We start from the raw sequence: 17,681 nt of genomic DNA, 5'->3' as shown, positions 1-17,681 counted from the left end.
ACAAAATTACCATTCAAAATCACAGATCTACTGTCTACACACCTTTTTCCTGAAAATCAATTTTTTTTCCAAAATTACAGTGGCCCAGAGGCGGTGAAGGAGGTGACGGCTGGCGGAGGAGGAATCGGGCAAGGTAGGCCCAGGCGGCTAGGAATGCTTGCGACGAGGACGAGGTGGAGCTGCCGCTGTAGCTGGCGGAGGAGTGGTGGTGAAGCTGGTGTTTGGTCTTGTCGCCGTCGTCCTGTGGCGTAAGGGGGCTCCATTTCAGAGAGAGAGAGAGAGAAGTAATGGAGGTGAAAGGGTGTGGTCCTAGACTCCTGGTGGCATGCGAGGAGGAGAAGAGTCAGAAGTGGAGGAGAGGGGTTGAAAAAGAGACACCAGAAAATGAGAAGAGGCGGAGACACCAGAAGATGAGAAGAGGCGGACTGAATGGATAAAGATTAGGGGTTTTTTTTCTTTTATACAAATGTCTCGGTCGGGTCGGGTCACCCGACAGTTTATCCAGTACATCTGAAACCCGATCGACAATTTGCGAAATCCGACTGACTCGACCCGAATCCGACCGATCAGGGTAATCGGAACCGTCCGTTGGGTCTGTTGTCGGGTCGGGTTGTCGGGTCGGGTCGGGTTCATGGACAGCGATTCTCATTCATGGACTCTTCCATGTTTCTTTTTTCACATATCCTACCAAGTGCCGTAGCCAAAAGCGCGATTTCAAGTCGAAATCCACTTCAACAACTCCACCACCTCCCTCATGGGCGGCCTATCCATGGAGGAGTCACTAGCACACAAGAGAGCAATCCGGAGAAACTCGACAACCCCGGATTCCTCCAGCCCTGCCCTGGAGATATTAGCGAGAAGTAGTAGCCAAAAGTGCGGTTTCAAGTCGAAATCCGATTCAACAACTCCACCACCTCCCTCATGGGCGGCCTATCCTTGAACGAGTTACGAGTACACAAGATGGCGATCCGGAGGAACTCAACAACCCCAGATTCCTTCAGCCCTGCCCGAGAGATATTAGCATCAAGAATTTCCATGTGCAGATTTTGAGCCACCTTATCTTTAGCCCATTCAACAAAATTCACTCCCTCCCCATTGCTCTCCTCCTTAAACAGCGTATCCGGCCGAATCCCCGTTGAGATCTGCAGCATGAGTATCCCGAAACTGTAGACGTCCCCCATGGCGGTCGCCATGGTGGCTCCCTGCATGTACTCGGGCGGCATGTACCCCCTCGTCCCGGCGACCCAGGTGGACACGTGGGAAAGCGAGTCGTCAATTATCCTGGCCAAGCCGAAATCGGCAATGCGTGGTTGAAAATCATTATCCAACAAGACCTTGCTGGCTTTGATGTTCCTGTGAATAATGGGTGTTTTCAAATTGTGCATGTAAGCTAAACCACTGGCTACGCCTCTGACAATCTTGATTCTGGTCCCCCAAGACACAGGCAGCTTCGACGACCTGGGCGTCTCGGCAATCTTGATTCTGCTCTTCCAACACGAAGGCAGCCAAGACCTGGGCGTCTCGGACGGGGAGCCGAGTGGCAGCCACTGGTCGAGGCTGCCATTCTCGACGTACTCGTAAACAAGGACCCGGTCGGACCCTGTGGAGCAGAACCCGAGTATGGTGACGATGTTTGGGTGGCGTAGCTTGCTTAGGATTTCCATCTCGGCCCGGAACTCGTGGAAGCCCTGGAAGGCATCCGGGCTGAGTTTTTTGACGGCGACAGTGCTGAGGCCGTCGTGGGGGAGGCGGGCCTTGTAGACCGAACCGAAGCTGCCGTGGCCGATGATGAGGTCGGGGGAGAAATTGTTGGTCGCCTTCAGGAGCTCCACCATGGAGACCTGCTGCGGGTTGAACGTGGAGGACAGCCCCGTTGCGGCCGGGGGCTGAGTGATCGAGATTTTGCCGCGATTTTTCCTGCAGGGGGCGCATGCGGTGAAGAGCATGATCATCACGACCAAGGCGCCGGCTGCAATGAGGATGACTTGGAGGGTTTAGAGAGGAATGGATGGTTGTTGAGAGAGAGAGAGAGATTTAAATTAATAGGAACTGCCATCTCATCATCTAAAAGTCATTAAAACCGCGTAAGTAGTCGTCGATGACCGTGGAATTTGGAAAGCAGAATCTGAGAATTGAGAGAGAGAGAGAGAGAGAGAGAGAGTATTTGAGTGATGATATATTTGATTGATGAGTCGTCTATGACCGTGGTGTCCACGGCGACCGTGTTGTCCACGGCGATCGTGGTCTGCTCCGATCTTGCTTCGATGATCGGATGTACTAAAAATTAACTCATCGAATATCATCAAGCGTCACATCGATACATTTTTATCTTGAAAAAAATGGATTTGAAATACTAGATCAAACCCATTGGAACCCGTTATTGCCAATGTACATGCCTTCCGATGAGGCACCTACACGATCGAGCTGATTTTGGGTACGCTTGTTCTACTTGATGAGTTTTACGAAACAAATATTTATGATCATCGGAGTAAAGACCAGAGCAGACAGCGCTCGTTAGGCAGCACCAACCCCAGATCCGGGAGGAGGCCGCCTAGGAAAGGATGGTGTTGAACACAAATTTCGAGTCTACGAAAAAGACGGGAAAAAATGATGAACGAGAGTCAATTTTATTGATGTATGATAACTAGGGTTACAATCTCTGATGAATTTCTAAGAGAAAATAATCCTCTGATTCTTCTCTTCAGTTGTTGTTGAAACGAGGGCTTGATGCTTATTCTCGGATCGAACGGCGGAATCTTCTCCGATGTTTGCGAAGAAGATGATGATCTAGGTTGAATGTTCTTCGGAGCTTTGAAGCTTTGATCTGAAAGAACCTTCTTGTTGGATTTGGACTTGAGACTTGAGGAATTCTGAAGAGCTTTGAGGCTTTGATCTTCAGAGCTCTGGGGTTGGATGCTTGAATGTTGATCGAAAATATGAGAGGAGAGCACCTCTATTTATAGAGATGTAGGATGAAGAGTCATGACCAACTCTACCTCCTTCATATTTATCTTCCTAATTATTTCTTTATTTAACATAAAAGAAATAACTATATAACTTAATAATTATCCTTCTTTCTTTTATTTTAAGAAAGACAATTATAAAGAGAAATACAATTATTATTTTACCAAGTGGCTTAATTTGATTGGCCGGAGTTAATAAAAATAGTAACTGCATCACCTTGACGCGTGGTACCATTTGATTGGCTCTTTCGCATCATTTTGACTTTTGACCTAAAGACACTTGGCAATATTTAATTGGCCATTTATCGTGCCCTATTTATCAGGTCCTGCAACACGTGGCAACTTGTGATTGGCCGGAAATTTTAGATGCCTACAGATGCCCCTTCGAGACTTGCTCATGCACAAAAGTGAGTACGTCTCGAAAATGTTGACTTGAATTGATTTGATGCCGAAAATTTGTATACTCGGCTATTTTTTTTTTTGAGACTGACTTGATGTTGACTTGGTTTAAATTGATGCCAAAGACTTGTGTGCTTGGCAACAATTTCTTTTGCTTGAAACTTGAAGCGGATTTGGCTCTTCAAAATTTTAACTCATGATTCGCGCCAAAATTTGTCAATCAATATGCTTGAGTTTTTTTTTTTTTTTAAGAATAATTTGCAAACCCAATTTATCTTGGGGCTACTAATTGATCCTTTGAAGAAACTCTTGGCTTGCCAAATAATTGAAGCTTGATAACCCAATTATTTTAAGCCCAGGTGAACCTTGCAATTATTCACCAAATGCTTGATTGCCCCGAAAGCAGCAAACAGGGACACGTTATCGCGGCCAACTTCGACACCGCTTAAAGAAGAACTCAGTTGGTGTCAGGAGAGGAAAGAAGAATCCTTCTCCCATTAGGAATTTAGGTGCCCTCTTATAGGTGCATGTGTCGACCCCGTAATACGCTTCTAGAGATCACCACTTAAAACGACCACCTCTTAAGATGAATTTGAATTAGGATAGGAGTCTGCCTTCCTTTTCCTATTAAACTTTGAATTAGGATAGGAGTCTGCCTTCCCTTTCCTATTAGACTTTGTCTTCGTGCTCTATAAATTAAGAGCAGCAGAAACACAATTCTCATAACTTGAGTGATTGGTTCGCAATCCAAAAGAAACCAATCTGGTAAACTTCCTCTTCGTCTTTTGCTTCTTACCTTTTATGTTTTTTTTTTTTGTTAACTCTTTACTGCATGGTTTGTTTCTGTGTCATCGTCAGAGGACTGGTAGGCTATTGCATCAAATGCATAATAAATCTGTTCGTCTCTTTTGACTGTCTTTGTCTTGCACTAGCACAAAATCCACGTAGCACGCCGTATTCCAGTAGCACACAACTCTTCTTTATGCAAAATTTATCCTGCTCTCTGACTCGATCGAGACTTTGTATATTTTGGAACCGTGATTTTTTTTCAGGCTGTCACGTCTCCGTTTCGGTGAACTTCGACCGCGCAAAACAAACTCTTCCTTTTTAACGGTACGATCAGGACTTGGGATTTGGACTTGCGAAAGCCCTTTTTTTGTTTTTTGAACGCCTTTGCACAATTTTTCTTGCAAAACAGTAATTTTGCTTCTTCTGACTTCACACTTTATAGGCCAAAACATGTGAACCGAAATTTTTTAGGGTTACTGGATCAGAATTTTTTTTACCGATGCAAAGTAAACCCTTTATTTCTGTAATGAGCATGTCAACATGGTATTCTTTGACTTATTGTGGTGAACAAACCATTCCGATTGAACACTTCTCTTTTACACGGCACGTGATCTTTGTTCGAACAGAATTTCGGCGTACATATAAGCCGGTTTCGTGACTTGAAGCCTATGGCCAGAACCAATTTTGCTCCTTCTGAATTTGTCATTTGTAATTATGGCACACACCTGTTGCTACTTGAATTTTTTTTTTCATGACAGCACATGTTTTCTATCATTGCAAAAGGTCTTGAAAAGAATAGCATAAGAATTTGTATACGGCAACTTTACATATGTATTGCTTTACTCGACACCGAAATTTTTTCTGCAAGGGTATGAACTGATTTTACACTACGGGGTAGTGTAATGAATTTTTTTTTGCTTGCTGAATATTTGATCTTTGTCTTATTTGCAGGTATCAAGAACCCTTACTTTCTTACGGCTCCAAGAATGTCGGTCTCAATTTTTTAGAAAAACAGTGCCTTGACTTTCTCTTCTGTTTACCAGCTCTTTGATTTTCCTTTTCATGCTCTATCGTTGTTTTCTTTTGCAGACTTGACAGTTGGTGTTTCGCAATTTGCCTTCCAAACCTTCCGTTGTTCAAAGATGGCAATTTTCGCAGACACGATCCTTCATGGCCAAGCACTGCTTTCCATTGCTGAGGGGCAGAGCGCATCTGACGAAGCATTACTTCTTCCGGTCTTTGATCCTATCATTGGATCACCTTCTTCATGCCAACCTGCAGTTGCTGACTTTGCCCATCCGACACAATGGTTCATTGACACTACGACAGACTTGCATGATCTCACCAGCTCTACCACCATTCCTTCCTCCAAGGCGCTCTTGTTGCGGTCATCACTCCATTCCAAAGATGATGCCACAGAACACTTTGCCTTGCTAGGTGATCGAATCAATGACGGAAAAGCCGCTTGGAAAGCTCCTCTTGCCAGCTTTGGCCAATTTTCATTCATCAATCAATATTGGGAGTGGGTAGAAGACGTACTTGGGCGATCTTCAGAAATACTTTTTCAGGCAAGGATTTATGGTGCCGTCTATGCTTCTCGTTTCACATATGACCGTGATGCAAACCTCATTCAATCATTCTGCGAGCATTGGTGTCCTTCCACAAACACACTTCATACACCAGCAGGAGAGCTATCAATCTCCCTTTGGGATCTATTTTATATTGGTGGTCTGCCGATCTATGGAAAATTTTACGACGAAGTCATCCCGCCGGCATGCGATCTGACAGGCGTCGACGAAAACAACATGTACCTCCTTCCACCTAGTTGCAGGCACCTCTTTGCAGCGTACCACAGACTTTTTCGTGTTTCAGAAACTCACCATATCACCGCCCGTGACTGGATCCATTTCTGGTGCAGGCTAAAAAGTAGATATTCAAATCTATCTCCTAATGATCAGAGCGAGGGATCAAGCAGGCCAACTGGACACACTAGCATGCCACCAGAGCGCACAAAGGATGAAGAAGGAGCATTCAACGAGCTAGGCATCAAAGCACATTTAAGGGAAGAAGTCTATTTAGCAGCCTTCCTGTCATGCCGGCTGTCCGTATTTGTCCTACCCAATGGAAAAGCAAACCAAATTCGTCCTACCGTCTTCAAAGTTGCAAGCATGATGGCGCGCGGATCTACATTTTCTTTGGCGGTGCCCGTTCTGGCGAGCATATACCATGGCTTGAGGCAAATTTCATCATCTTCTACTCCAAGTCTGTGCCATGCGATCCTTCCCATGCATTATATCTACGGATGGCTTGGCAACTACTTCGACACATACCTTCCATCCCTACACTCTCAACCGGGCGTTAGAATGGTCCGACTAGCCGGAGAGAAGAATGCAAAACATTTCACAGCAATTGGGGCCCGGAAACTCCTAAAAAGCGTTGATCCTTCGCAATTATCGTCCTTGGCCATGTTTGACAAAGAAGAGAGGTTAATGGTAGATGACGGAAAGCAATCCCACTTCTGGACAGCCTACACCATCAGTCTTCGTTCAAGTTACCTGACTCTTCGCTGTGATATGCAGTATATTGTTGAGTCTTACAGCCCTCATCGATTCTCACGACAATTCAACTTTTACCAAGACATACCCGGAAAATTGGTGGAAGAAGCATGTCCCCTCAATCTACCCGATGTCGTAGGACTTTGGCAATCCTGCACGAAGCTTGGCACCAAGGCAAAACTGAGAATTCCTATCTCCTCGCACAAAGGCCTTACCACAAAGCGATATCAAGAGTGGTGGACAAAGCATGCAAGTGATTTTGTCAAAGGAGACATTGAGCCTGCCGAAAAGCAAGAGAAACCCAAGACTCCAATCAGAATTCGCCTAACCAAGGGCAAGGGAGCAGTTACACCTATTAAGAATGCCCATGAAGTTGAAGGCACTAAAGCAATAGCAAGCAAAGCTAAACCAAGCAAGGCTAAACCAGCAGTTCTACCTACTATTGGTAACGAGGAAGTTGACGGCACTAATGCAACATTAGGTAAAACCAAAGCAAGCAAAACTAGATCAAGCAGGGCCAAACCGAAAGTTCCACTTGTTGTTAGCACCCATGAGGTTGATGGCGCCAATGCAACATTAGGCAAAGCCAAAGCAAGCAAAGCTAGACCAAGTAAGGCCAAACCAAACCAAGGAAAGGATCTACCCAAAGATGCATCCAAAGACATGGAGAGATCAACTCTCAAGCCTAAACCTCTCTTGAAGATTTCTGCTCCAAAAATTCCATCCGTGATTGTCAAAAATCCAACCACCGAAAATAGAGACAAGAAAAGAAGCCTTGTGATTTGTGATGGGGACAGCAACTCTAGCCAAGGTGATCGTCACTGGAATCGCCCCAAGAAGCAGAAAAATATAGCCCAAGTCACACCCTTGGAGGATATCCACATTGACACGGACGGTTTTTTCCAAGATGTGCCTGATAGCAGCACACCTTTGGAGGATTTAGAAGCACACGTAAGAAAACACATACTTCCTCGAATGCTTTCACATTTTTTTTAGTAAGATGCTTAAGTTTTTCCTCGTATATGTGCAGTTGGGAGTCAACAACTTGAATCTTGGTGATGAACTACACTCTCAAAGCAGTGGAGGTTCTATAGATGGTCCAGATTCCTTTGGATTGCTTTCTCGTAAGGGAAAATCTGTCGAAGAAGCATCACGTCAAATTTCTCATGAGAAGGCTCTTGTTGACATGCCCAAAGTGCCAATAACAGAACCAAGACAATTTCGAGTGAGACCTTTTGGTTCCACCTTATCCGATGTTAGTGTTTTTCAAGGGATAGATGTGATTGCTAAAAGTCGGTGCAAGTATGTCTCAGGGTTGTGGTCCCAACTTTCACATAAGATCGAGAAAACCAGCTTGGATCATGTCGACGATATTGAAGATGAGGCTGAGAAGGTCCTCGAAGAGATGAGAAACATGAAAGTAATGGACATTTCTCCGTTACAGCACAACCTTAAAAGCTTCTTTGATAATATTCGGGCATACAAAAACCGCTCCACTTCTATCAAATCATGTGCAAGTCAGCTGACAAATATTTCTCAAACTCTTTCTCATGCTAAAATCAGAGAAAATGAGGTAATTAAAGAATCTAAACTTCATCAACAAGAATTTGAAGCCCTTGAAGTTGACAGGGCTAAGTTGAAAAGAGCATTGGAAGGCATAGACACCAAGCTGAAGGCCAAAGAAGAAGCGGTTGTTGCAAATGAAGGAGAATTATCCAAGGTGCAACTTGAGATCTCTAACCTTGAAGATAAGGTCTCTGCTATCAAGAATGCTGCAGTACAGACTGATGAAGACATTGCAAAATTGGAGGAGATGAGAAGGTTGCTTGAAGCAAATCAAAACGAGTTGGCGGACGTCAAGCTATTTCCTTAGTTTTAGTTTTCTTTTTTTTTTTTTGCTATTAGGAAAGATTGTTTCCCTTTCTTTATTGTTAATAACATTTGGTCTACTTATTCATTTGAGGAATATAGCAAAACACAATTTGTCATTATTGATTAGAGGAAAGACTGTTTCCTTTTTTTTTTTTTTTGGTGCATGATTAATAACACTTGATCTACTTATTCATTTGAGGAATATAGCAAATGCAATTTGTTATTATCAAATTAATATTTCATTTTTTTTGTTTGGGATGACTGAGCTCGAAATTCAAGCTGCCTACGTACCCAAAATGGGATCAAGCCAAACGTAGTTCAATTTTATATTTTTTTTTGTTTGCCGTGCACAGTTTTAGCTCATGCGGGCCAGGAGCAACATGCAGTTTAAGCTCGTGCGTCATGGAGTGACGCTTGTTTTTCAAGGATAGTAGCGCTTCAAGAATTTGCCGTTTATGGGGCCAACTCTCAAGCCATCTTCAGCAACCAATTTGTAGGCACCACTTGAGTAAACTTCTTGCACCACATATGGTCCATCCCACTTGGAAATGAATTTGCCACCGATTTTATGGGTGGTATTAATGGGCCTTCTTACAGCAAGAACCAAGTCCCCTTTCTGAAAAGAACGAAGGCGAACCTTTTTGTTGAATGACTTTGACATGCGGGCTTGATAGCATTCAAGACGTTGTTGTGCCTCAAGCCTCTTTTCGTCAAGTGCCTCTAGTTCTTCAAGGCGCAAGCGAGCATTGTCTTCATGAGTGAGGCCTTCTTGAATGGCAATCCTTAAAGATGGAATTTGACGCTCAAGCGGCAAAACAGCTTCCACGCCGTACACTAGTGAATATGGAGTGGCTTGTGTGGGCGTTCGAAATGTGGTTCGATATGCCCAAAGTGCTTCTTCCAGTCTCTCAGGCCAATCTCTTCTTGCTTTGGCAACCACTTTCTTCAATAAGCTCCCAAGAGTCTTGTTGAACGCTTCAGCAAGACCATTTGCAGGTGGATTGTACATAGTAGAAGCATGTTGTTTGAAGCCAAACTTCTGACAAAGTCTAGTTACGGCACTATTGTAGAAGGATTTTCCATTGTCAGTGATAACGTAACGCGGTACACCATATCTAAAAATGAGATGAGTACGGATGAAGTTGACGACATTTTCCTTCTTCACTTCCTTCAATGGAATGGCCTCCGCCCATTTGGAGAAGTAGTCAGTTGCAGCCAAAATGTATAAGTGGCCACCAGAAGACTTTGGCAAAGGCCCCACGACATCTAGCCCCCATGCATCAAAAGGCCATGAAGCGACAGTTGGATGGAGCAGTTCTGGTGGTTGATGTATAAAGTTGGCGTGGATTTGGCAAGCATGACATCTTTTGGCGTACTCCATGCAATCCTTGACCATGGTCAGCCAGTAGTAGCCCATCCTTTTGATTCGAAAATGAAGTTTGGGGCCAGATTGATGAGCGCCGCATATTCCAGAATGAGCTTCTTCCAGAGCTTGCTTTGCCTCATTTTCTCCAAGGCAACGGAGGAATATCCCTTCAAAAGATCGACGGTAAAGCGTGTCCTTGTAGTAGATGAATCGAGGGGCGCGACGCTTCACATCCGTTCTTCTAGGTGGATCATCAGGCAATTTTCCATGTTGTAGATAATCAATGAATGGTTGGCGCCAATCCTCAATTTCAATTTCCAAAACTGAGACGACGTTCACTTCCCTTTCACCATTGTCTTCATCGTTAAAGATAGGCGGTATGACCCAACTTCGGCATATTGGAACGTGCGTCTTTTGGTCAGGTAAAGCAAGCATAGAAGCAAGCTTTGCAAGTGCGTCTGCTTGCCTATTCTCTCCTCGTGGCACATGCTCTAGGGTGACATCACCAAGCCATGCAATCAAGCGACGTGCGTAGTTATTGAAAGGCACAAGTTCAAGCTTCCTCACTTCATAGATGTCAAGAAGCTGGTTGATGATCAACATTGAATCTCCATATACCTTGAGTTGTAAGTGCTTTGCTTCAACTGCCATCTCCAGCCCAAGAATGAGAGCTTGGTACTCAGCCTCGTTATTTGAACAATTTTGTGTGAGAGTGAAAGCATATGGCAAGACATCTCCTTCTGGGGAAATAAATACCACACCAGCGCCTGCTCCACTTCGATGAGACGCGCCATCAAAGTACATTGTCCATGGGGAACGAACTTCGACTACCATGACATCCTCATCTGGTAATTCTTCGGACAACTCCCACTCTGCTGGTATAGGATGGTCCGCCAAGAAGTCAGCTAGAGCTTGCCCTTTAACGGCTTTTTGAGGCACGTAGATGATCTCGTATTGTTGAAAAATGAGTGACCACCTTGCCAATTGATCAGAGAGGACTGGCTTTGACATGACGTATTTGATGGGATTAGCCTTGGAGATGAGATGCACCGTGTGAGCTTGAAAATAGTGCTGCATCTTTTGGATTGCAAAGATAAGGGCAAGGCACATCTTCTCAATCACAGAATAATTCAACTCATGTGGCAGCATCATTCTACTCAAGTAATATAAGGCATTTTCTTTCCCTTCATCATTCTCTTGAGCGAGAAGTGCTCCAACCGAACGCTCTTAAGCAGCAATGTACAAGATTAGTGGTCGTCCAGGTATAGGGGCAGTGAGAACAGGGGGGCTCGTTAGATAGGATTTGATGCTTTTGAAAGCATTGTTACATGCTTCATCCCACTCAAACGGAGTCCCTTTCTTCATGAGGTGGCTGAATGGTTGACATCGACCAGCCAAATTTGATATAAAACGACGGAGGTAAGCCAATCGTCCTTGAAGACTCTTCAGCTCATGAATATTCTGAGGTTTCGGCATTTTCTCGATAGCGTCAATTTTAGCTTGTTCAATTTCTATGCCGCAGTGGCGCACAATGAACCCAAGAAACTTTCCAGACGTAACCCCAAAAGCGCACTTTAAAGGATTCATCCTAAGTTGGTACCTTCGTAACCGTTCAAACACTTGTCTTAGATCATGAAGATGGTCGGCTCGTCTCTTTGTCTTCACAACTAAGTCATCAACGTAACACTCCACATATTTGTGAAGCACATCATCGAAGATCTTTTGCATCGCTCTTTGGTATGTGGCACCTGCATTCTTCAAGCCGAAAGGCATAACTTTGTAACAATAGATGCCTTTAGGTGTGCGAAAAGCTGTGAACTCTTCATCTCGCGGAGCCATGCGGATTTGATTGTAGCCAGACGAACCATCCATGAATGACAAAACCTCATGTCCAGTAGTAGCATCGACCATGAGCTCAGGTATAGGAAGTGGAAAATCATCCTTCGGACAAGCATTGTTCAAATCACGAAAGTCGACACAAACTCGGATTTGCCCATTTTTCTTCTTTACTGGGACTATGCTTGAAATCCAAGTGGGATACTTAACTTCTCGAATGAAACCAGCTTCAATGAGTTTATTGACCTCCGCTTCAATTTTGGGAACCACGTCAGGTCGAAAGCGTCTTTGAGATTGCTTAACAGGTCGGACGCCGTGCTTCACTGCAAGATGGTGAACAGCGACTCTTGGGTTTAACCCTAGCATTTCTGTGTAATTCCAAGCGAAGACATCTTTATACTCTCGTAGGAGTTCAATGTAAGCAATTTCTTCTTCAGGAGCGAGCGAGGCACTTATGTAGGTGGGTCGTGGGTCATTTTCAGTCCCTAAGTTGATCTCTTTTAAGTCGTCAACGGTGGACTTCACGCCTTCTTCCAACTCTTGTGGAGCATCTTCAGCATCCTCCTCTGCTTGGACTTCATTACAAGAAGCTGTGATATGAAATGAGGAAGTGAAGTATCCTTCATTAAGGTCATCTTTCAAGCCCCTAGAAGGCACCTTGGTTAACACCACAGTTTGTCGCTTCACTTTCAGCGATTCATCGTCAATTGCCACGACAAGAGTAGTACGGCGCTCCATGCAAGAGGGTATTTTGCTCTTCAACTTCTTATCATCTTCTGATAAGAAAACAGTCCTCAATTGTGAAGGCTTCTTAATGGTAGTATTTGAGACACCCAATCGGCGATGCACAGACTTTCGAGGAGCGTTTGATGAAGACGCCTCCTTCGGTAGACTCAATCTACTATGGATAGACTCGCACAAGCTAGAGGGCATAGGGCTTTCACTTGGCGGCCCTAATCGGCTTTGAATGGATTTTCTTGTGTGAGACGATGAGACTGCTTCGTTTTGGGGCGCCAGTCTATCAAAGATTGACACTTGAGATTTCGGAGCACTCAAGCGGTCGAAGACAGATGTCTTAGATGAAACTGATGAAGTTCCTTCTTCTGCCGTGATGTAATTGTTGGTGGATTTCTTTATGAAGATACGAGCAGGAGCAGGTGCGGTATATCCAAGGCCTGCTTGAGACTCGTTGACAGCATATCCCTTTTGCTTAAGCATCTTCTGAGTTGGGTTCAAGCCATGTATCTTTGCACCGGTCACCTCAGGCGAAAGTTTCCCTAGAGAAGTTGAATCTTTAGGATTATGTCCAGCCTTTGCGAGAAGCTTGTAGGCATTGGGATCAAAGCCGTTTGTCCGTTGTGAAGGCAAGTAGTCATTTTCCACTACGGGGCTATGTGTTGCTCGAACAAATCCTTTTAGAGGTGGAGCGACCTTGGCTTCGTTAAGGTTAGTGACTGGGAGCGTCAATCCATCTAAGGCTGGGAGAGTCAATCCATCTAAGGCTGACTCTTCACCTTTCTTCACTTTTGGCACATAACGAAGTACGGGTGTCTCTTTCTTCTTTAATGCTTCCTCTACATGATGACTGACACCTTGATCAATTTTCTCCTTCTCCTTAGTTAGAATATGGGTCTTACTAAGTTGCAAGTCATTGGCTTTGGACTGCTTGTAGCTTGATGAAGAGGCAGTAGGCTCGAACTCTTTCAACACCACATTTGCTAAGTAGAATTTAGCATCAGCAAAATGGGACTCGGCTTCGCTAAAGGGTTTATCATCAGCTACCACTTTCTTTATCACCCCATCTTTGCAGTACTTGAAGCATTGATGGAGGGTTGATGGGACGACGCTATTCTCGTGGAGCCACGGCCGCCCTAAAAGCACGTTGTAAGAAGTTTTGGCATCAATGACATGAAGTGATGCACTTGAGGTCATATCATCGATGAGCAAGTCCAGACGAATCACGCCAATAGCTCTTTGCCCCCCTTGATTGAATCCTTGGATCATGAGACGACTAGGTGCTAGTTCATCTATAGAGATGCCAAGTTCCTTCATGGTATGAAGCGGCAAGATGTTAACTGCAGATCCACCATCCAAGAGCACTCTATTAACCCTCTTTTTGCATATGTATCCAGTGACAAAGAGTGGGCGATTATGTGCTATGTCACCAAGCAGCAAATCCTCGTCAGAGAGTGTAATGCTTCCAATGCAAGCAAGACAATCACTGACACAACTTGTAGAGTCAGCTTTGATTGGAATATGTTTTGGTGACTCAAGCTCTGGATTCTCAGTTTCTTCGACACTCACAGTGTTGCATGAAGCCTCAAAAAGACCGGAGTTGCGAATTTTCTCAGGAAGGAAATCCCATAAGGTAAAAGGAGCACGCAATTTTCGGACGAGCGTGTCTTCTTGCTGATTTGACGATATTCTCTTCGACTTCTTCCTTCTTTGTTGCCTTCTCGCACGCATCCTTTTGGGACTAGACTTTGGTATTACAACTTGGGGATGCTTCACACTTGATGTGTGCTTCTTCTTTTTACGAGTAACAAGGGTCCATCCTTCATCATTTGCATCCTCAACTTTTGTGTTGGTAGAGATGCTGCCCCCAGACTGTTGAATAGAAGGGCATCGCACTACTTCAGTGGGATCAAACGACCCAAATTGAATCTTCACCCTTGGTGATGCTTTAGGCTGAAGAGTGTCATTTTGTAGAGTAACTACAGTCTGATTTGTAGCTACAGTTTCATTTTCTTCCTCCAAGACAATCTTCCCTTGGCTAGCGAGCTCTACTATCTTCTCTTTAAAGACGAAGCACCGTTGAGTGGGATGGCTAACCAAGCGGTGGTACTTGCAGTAATTTGGATCATTCACCTTGTTGGCCTCATCAGGTCGTTTCATCTCCGGGAGCTCAATGAGTTTTAGATCCAACAATTGATCAAACATTGAAGGGACCTCTGAATCTGGAAACGGATACACCTTTTCTTGCATCTCTTTTAACGTGAGCCTCCTTTTCTCCTTCACCTGTGGAGGAGAAAACTTCTCTACTTGCTTTGTCTTAGGTCTAGTAGAGATTTTGAAAGGTGCAACATTCACTGTCATGGAATCCTTCTTTTCTCCTTTGACTATGAGTTTGCCCCCTTTATGAATGTCTGGCTTATTTCCTACGGTGCGAGAATCTTGTGCTTTGCGAGAGTCTTGTACTTGTAGGCCTTGCCTTCCATTTGCTGCAATGGTGAGTTCCATGTCATGAGCTCGAGATGCTAACTCTTCAAAGGTTTTAGGCAGGATTCCTTGAAGAATGTATTGTAAATCCCATTGCATGCCTTTGATGCACATCTCGATTCCAGAAGTCTCAGACAGTCTGTCCTTGCAGTTTAGACTCACGTGCCGCCATCTATTGATGTAATCAATGACAGGTTCATCCTTCCATTGGCGAGCATTCGTAAGCTCGAACATACTGACAATACGGCGAGTGCTGTAAAAGCGGTTAAGAAATTCTTGTTCCAGCTGCTCCCAACTTTCAATCGTGCCAGGCTCAAGGTCGCAATAACAGTCAAAAGCATTGCCTTTGAGCGTTCGAACAAACTGCTTGACGAGAAGATCACCATCAGTTCCAGCATTGCTACACGTTTCAACAAAATGGGCAATGTGCTGTTTTGGATTGCCCTTGCCATCAAATTGCTGAAACTTGGGTGGTTGATAACCAGTAGGCATCTTCAAAAGGTCAATCCTTCTAGTATAAGGCTTAGCATAAGTAGAAGAAGATTTTGGCGCCTCCTCGTACTTCTGCTTGATGGTACCTAAAATGAAATCTTTCAGTTGGTCCATGGGAATCGAACCTTCACTAGAAAGCGCGAACGCTTCAGGTACCTCCTTTTGTTTACGCGAGGACTCAACTCGACTTGAATCCCCTTTACTTTCTACTTTGCTCTTGAGGTAGGCGATTTCAACATCACGTTCTTCTAGGGTTTTGGACATTCCCTCAACCACTTTGACCAGGCTAGCGACTTGTTCTTCTAAGCTAACCGCATTTGTCGTCATAACATCCATGACTGAAGAACTAGTAGTCTTGGTGGGGGCATTAAATTTTGACTGAGGAGTGCTTTTAGAAGAGTCAGAGTCAGAACTCCAACCGCTTAAATAGCCATCTTCCAGATTCTTCTGCATTTCTGAACCAGACTTCTGAGGCATAGAAGGATTTTCAATGTCAGTTTCCACATCCTTCATTGCTTCTATGGTAGAAACGACATCCCTTCCTTCTGGTGAGCTTGGCGGTGCTTTCGGTAGATCAGCCTCAGACTCGAGATTTAATCTTGGTGAGCTTGGCGGCGCTTTTGGTAAATCAGCCTCAGACTCAGGATTTAATTTTGGTGAGCTTGGTGGTGCCTTTGGTATATCAGCCTCAAATGTGGGATTTGATTTAAACAAAAGTGAGGCCTGGGCAGTATCCGTAGCGACAACCTTCACCTTGCTTCGAGTTGTTGGACCAGCACTTTTGATGTGAGATCCAGAGCCAGATTTGGTAGCGGCAATCTTCACCTTGCTTCGAAGTGTTGCACCTACACCTTTAGCATGAGATCCAGAGCTAGTTTTTGCAGCGGTTGAAGACTTGGAGCGTGCAATCGGAGCTTGAGGAGCCTTTGAATGGGCAGTCTTAGGAGCCATTGAGAGTTTGTTGATTTGTTGAAGAGAAGAGATGAGAGGCAGAGATAGTCCCACCGGGCGTGCCAAAATCTGTTGAACACAAATTTCGAGTCTACGAAAAAGACGGGAAAAAATGATGAACGAGAGTCAATTTTATTGATGTATGATAACTAGGGTTACAATCTCTGATGAATTTCTAAGAGAAAATAATCCTCTGATTCTTCTCTTCAGTTGTTGTTGAAACGAGGGCTTGATGCTTATTCTCGGATCGAACGGCGGAATCTTCTCCGATGTTTGCGAAGAAGATGATGATCTAGGTTGAATGTTCTTCGGAGCTTTGAAGCTTTGATCTGAAAGAACCTTCTTGTTGGATTTGGACTTGAGACTTGAGGAATTCTGAAGGGCTTTGAGGCTTTGATCTTCAGAGCTCTGGGGTTGGATGCTTGAATGTTGATCGAAAATATGAGAGGAGAGCACCTCTATTTATAGAGATGTAGGATGAAGAGTCATGACCAACTCTACCTCCTTCATATTTATCTTCCTAATTATTTCTTTATTTAACATAAAAGAAATAACTATATAACTTGATAATTATCCTTCTTTCTTTTATTTTAAGAAAGACAATTATAAAGAGAAATACAATTATTATTTTACCAAGTGGCTTAATTTGATTGGCCGGAGTTAATAAAAATAGTAACTGCATCACCTTGACGCGTGGTACCATTTGATTGGCTCTTTCGCATCATTTTGACTTTTGACCTAAAGACACTTGGCAATATTTAATTGGCCATTTATCGTGCCCTATTTATCAGGTCCTGCAACACGTGGCAACTTGTGATTGGCCGGAAATTTTAGATGCCTACAGATGGCAATTAATTTTCGCGTATCCTATGGATACCCGTTCTGCTCCGCCCATAGAGAGGCGGAGTTTATCCAAAAAAATTCCCAATTGTCACCGGTATGATGAGATTTAAAAATACCTGCTCGGATATGGAGCCGGTATGATTTCCAATCCCTGTCCCAAATATCCGCATGCGCCCCAAAATAGGGTATACATACTGCATAAGCTACAATTTTTATATTTATACATATATGAGTATGTTTCATATGAATTTTGAGTATTAGTTACATATGTAGATTTAACAAATCTTAAATTAAAACCTACTATAGACAAATAAAAGTATACCAATAAAAGATCATATTTCTAAAATGAAATCTCGAAAAGTCTAGGTAATTGTGCTTGCACTTTAGCTTCATCCT

At 43.9% G+C, this 17,681-nt stretch overlaps 2 protein-coding genes across 2 annotated transcripts; one reads left to right on the top strand and one right to left on the bottom strand.

Moving 5' to 3' along the window:
• Positions 1-649: 649 nt before the first annotated feature.
• On the bottom strand, positions 650-2,081 carry LOC131300736 (leucine-rich repeat receptor protein kinase EMS1-like). The gene is made up of 2 exons (XM_058326703.1): positions 1,010-2,081; positions 650-842 (listed from the first exon to the last, which is right to left on the bottom strand). The coding sequence occupies exons 1-2, from the start codon at positions 1,950-1,952 to the stop codon at positions 715-717; spliced, it is 1,071 nt and encodes a 356-aa protein (XP_058182686.1). The 5' UTR covers positions 1,953-2,081; the 3' UTR covers positions 650-714.
• A 90-nt stretch (positions 2,082-2,171) lies between these two features.
• LOC131299547 (uncharacterized) lies at positions 2,172-8,594 on the top strand. Its single transcript, XM_058325136.1, has 5 exons — positions 2,172-2,243; positions 4,910-5,020; positions 5,103-5,139; positions 5,241-7,657; positions 7,737-8,594. Exons 1-5 carry the CDS (start codon positions 2,172-2,174, stop codon positions 8,577-8,579), a joined length of 3,480 nt encoding a protein of 1,159 aa, XP_058181119.1. The 3' UTR covers positions 8,580-8,594.
• Positions 8,595-17,681: the final 9,087 nt, after the last annotated feature.

This window comes from Rhododendron vialii, chromosome 9a (genome assembly GCF_030253575.1).
Source record: "Rhododendron vialii isolate Sample 1 chromosome 9a, ASM3025357v1".
In the NCBI taxonomy this organism is placed as follows: Eukaryota; Viridiplantae; Streptophyta; class Magnoliopsida; order Ericales; family Ericaceae; genus Rhododendron; species Rhododendron vialii.
Note: the sequence above shows the minus strand (reverse complement) of the source record. Positions and strands in the feature narration are given on the sequence as shown.